Source organism: Lolium rigidum, chromosome 6 (assembly GCF_022539505.1).
Source record: "Lolium rigidum isolate FL_2022 chromosome 6, APGP_CSIRO_Lrig_0.1, whole genome shotgun sequence".
Taxonomy (NCBI): Eukaryota; Viridiplantae; Streptophyta; class Magnoliopsida; order Poales; family Poaceae; genus Lolium; species Lolium rigidum.
Window position 1 is genome coordinate 86,618,330 of NC_061513.1, and position 3,752 is coordinate 86,622,081.

At 48.6% G+C, this 3,752-nt stretch overlaps 1 protein-coding gene across 1 annotated transcript; it reads left to right on the forward strand.

The window, feature by feature from the left end:
* Nucleotides 1-270: 270 nt before the first annotated feature.
* Nucleotides 271-1,524, forward strand: LOC124667210. Its single transcript, XM_047204522.1, has 3 exons — nucleotides 271-525; nucleotides 652-834; nucleotides 1,286-1,524. Exons 1-3 carry the CDS (start codon nucleotides 394-396, stop codon nucleotides 1,295-1,297), a joined length of 327 nt encoding a protein of 108 aa, XP_047060478.1. The 5' UTR covers nucleotides 271-393; the 3' UTR covers nucleotides 1,298-1,524.
* The last annotated feature ends 2,228 nt before the right edge of the window (nucleotides 1,525-3,752 follow it).

Genomic DNA, 3,752 nt, shown 5'->3' on the forward strand with positions numbered 1-3,752 from the left:
TGGCCGTAGGATCGTGGGTGTGCGAAAGCGTAATCCATCCGTTTTGGTAGTTGAAGCAGTGATCGCGGTCTAGGGTTTCCGGCGCCGCAGTCCCCGTCTCTCTCCCGCTCGCCCGCCCGCATCTCGCCGCCGCTCTCCATTCTCGCAAACCGGAGATCCCTGGTATGGGGCGGAGAGAGCAGCAGGGTGAGCTAGATATGGGCGCGCTCCAGAGCCTCCTCGACATGTTCGGCGCTGACCTCGACGGCCTCTTGCCCTGGTCCCCCGTCGCAACCACAATCTCCACCGCCTCCATCCAGCTCAACCGGATCCTCGCCTGCTCATCCTCCGCGAGACCGTGCTTCTATGCCTGGGTTTTCACCATCGAGTACATGGACCTAGCTGAGCAGATGTATGCTGATTTCTTCCTCTATGAAAAACATATTTTGGGCAGTAATCGTTCATAAACGTCCAGCTGATTTAGATGCGAGACCGTGCTTCTATGCCTGGGTTTTCACCATCGAGTACATGGACCTCGCTGAGCAGGTTTATGTTGATTTCTTCCTCTGTGAAAAACTTATTTTGGGCATTAATCGTTCACAAACGTCCAGCTGATTTAGATATTGTTCAACGTCATAAATCTTTTTTTGACGTTGCATCATAAATTTAAAGGTTGAGGATTTCATGGAGATGGGATGCAGCGAGGTAGAGCTTGAGCAGACAAATACTGAGTCCAGCTGCCATGCCGTAGTTACTTCTGGGCGGATTGAAGCCACCTCCTCATTAAAGATTCAGATTGGACAAACCATTGTCCTATTGGGTTATTCACCTGTAAATCCAGCCACTAATTCACAGGCAAGTAAACCCGTACAATAAGTTGCTCCTCTGTTCTCTATCCTGTTTAGTTCATCATAAATCCTCCATAAATCCGCTTAATCTATTGCATCTATTAAGAAAAAAAACATTTTTATACGCAGTAGTCTTAAAGATTATCGTTTCCAGTGGGCGGTTGGTCCGCATCAGGTTCAGTAGAACCATGAAGTAAGATTGAGTCTTCATGTTTATAGCATTGAGCTGTGCACATTGATTATGACGTGTTTCACCTAATTAGTAGATTAGTAGATTTATGTGTTCCATTGAGCGCATCAGAATATTTCCTGTATATATGCATGCCGTTTAAATCTACTTCGTTAGATGATGCTCTATGTTAGGAGGTCCAAAAGAATTCCGTGAACAAACTTATTACACACAAGATTTATAGTATTTATCGAAAAGTATGGTCATTGATCTGCTTCTGCTATTTCAGGTTCCACTTTAGTTTTGACTTCTGTTGGTCCAGCTGATTCCAATTGCCTACAAAAGAAGCTGCTTCTAATCTGTTTATCATATTCATGGAGTTCATTTGCCGGTAAAAAAGAAACCATTGTTTCTTGATCTTCCTGCCTCTTTATCGTAACATAAATTTGTGCACCATCTCTTCTCTAAAGTAAGGAATACGATCTAGGTTGTTGCAGAGGCATATGATGGTCGGAGGGCATTAAGGTAATAGTGTTTCTCTGCATCTGCAAAGGTTAACGAGCATTTTAAAATAGAGGTAATAGCACTGGTCATACAACTACTTGCGCTGTGGGTGCAAATTCATACAACAAGTTGTATATTGGGATGAACTAGTACACGAACTTGCCATACATGTGCAAACACATACAAAACCGTTCTAAGCCTTACACGTAGCACTGTTATTTTTGCAAAAAGCCCCACTGCCTATTTTTCTACCACAAATGGACGATTTCTTTTTCTCCAAATTCACGCGTGCCAGCTCGCGCTCGTGTGCGCCATCAGCCATGCCGCTTATGCAGCACCAAGGAGGATCTTTCATCACCGTCACAAACACCATCCACGAGGACACGCGCCACGGCCGCGTTGCGAAGTATGAACTCCGGCGTGCGGCGTTAGGAGCGGCAGGCGGAGGAGAGGTCTGTGTCGCCACGGCCATCCTTCCCTTGGCCTCCGTCGTGCCGGCGCTGACTCACACCCAAAGTATTGCTCACACCCCATCCCTGCCAGCCCCGTGAGTGCCAGCAGCGGCCTCGAGCGCTCCCATGCCCGGCCCGCGCCGCCGCCCACCCGCGCAACACGCATGTTCCCATGAGTAATATTTGCATCTGTCTGTTCAATCATATACCCGTACTCGTGCATCCGATTCATCATGAATTCGCAAAGACTTTATCGAAAAAATGAATTCACAAAGAGTCAGAGAGCAAGCAGAGACAGCAGCAAGCACGGCCGCATCGGGCCAGCACGCCCTTGAGCGGGCGAAGACGGCGAGCTGGGCGGCGGCATGGAGGCAGCGAGCTGGTCTGTCTCGAACTGCGACTTTGTCGTTCGTGGTGCCGACGGCACGTCTCCCGAACACCTGCCGCTGAGGCGCTGATGTCCTCGATGACGCGTACGCCCCGGTTCACCGCCGGTCTGCCGCAGCGTCCGCTGTCCTTGCGCTCGCCATATTCGTCTCCGGCGACCTCATCGGCCTGGTCCTCCCTAACACGTAGCTCGCGGGGTCACTGCCCGCCGACCTGGCCCTGGTCGAGCACCTCAGCCACCTCGACATCTCCTTCCTGCCTTCACGGCTGGTCAACGCCACCGAGACACGCGTTTTCTCCCTTGTCGGCAGCGACATCTCCGGCGCACTCCTGGACGCCGCCGGCTGCAGGAGCTCAACGCGCCTCCGGGTCAAGCCCTACCGCGCAAGGAGGTGCAGCAGGCGCTGTGCGAACCCCAGCGTCGCCGAGCGGGCCTTCTCTGCATACGCCACAAACAGCACCGCCGTCCGCGCTCCGTGCTCGTGGGCAACCGAGCTTGGCGTCCGGCCCGTCGCGAACTCCTCGGCGTGGTGCTCGTGGACCGGCGTGTGCGCACCGCCGCCTGAAGGTCACTCCGCGCCATCTACCTTATCGCATGGACCTCGCCGTTGAGCTCCTGCTCGACCCTCCTCGCGCGACCGCAGCTTCAGGTTTTCTGCATGAGTACGGACATGCCCCGGCCTGGTGGATTTAGGGAAAGAGGAACAGGCTCATTTGCGATAGAAAAAATATGCAAGGTTTTTTTCACAAAAATAGCAAAGATACGTGTCCTTCCCTGAACTACTTTGTATGTGTTTGCACCTGTATTGCAAGTTTGTGTACTTGTTCTTCCCATATTACAATTTCTTGTATGAATTTGCACCGGTCACGCAAGTAGTTGTATGGCCAGTGCTATTACCTCTCTAAAATACTTGCCGGGCACGAGGTAATAGTGTTCTTCTGCTGCATTATATAGTATAGTCGGTAATCTACCTAAAAGCCTCCATGTGTCATTGATCTTGATGTGCATATGGATACTTTTTTTTAACGTAACCTTTTCAGGTTTTTAGTAATACCTTCTTTTCTACCACAAGGTTATAATTAAATTTAGATGTTGGAGTATTTACTTATACTAGTTGAATGCCCGTGCGTTGCTATGGTTTTTAAGTTTCTTTATTTTTGATATTTTTCCATCGAATATATAAATATTTGTAACAATTCAATTGAGACCCACCCAAATTAGGCTACATGCTGAACACCAAAAAAAGCTAGCTATATTTTTTCAATAATATAAATACAACTATATAAGATAAGACATGTTTATAGCATGATAAGTGACAAGTCTTTTTCTCTGCACAAAAAATAATGTATGTCGATAAATTAAAAAAGAGTACGAGAGCTATGGTGTCAAATGATGTTCATAATAATGACAGA

What these genes read in the sequence shown, in the direction of transcription:
- LOC124667210 (XM_047204522.1), top strand. Translation starts at nt 394, where the DNA reads ATGCTGATTTCTTCCTCTATGAAAAACATATTTTGGGCAGTAATCGTT. An exon ending in ACATGGACCTCGCTGAGCAG is followed by an intron (nt 526 to 651) that starts GTTTATGTTGAT and finishes ATAAATTTAAAG; the next exon opens with GTTGAGGATTTCATGGAGAT.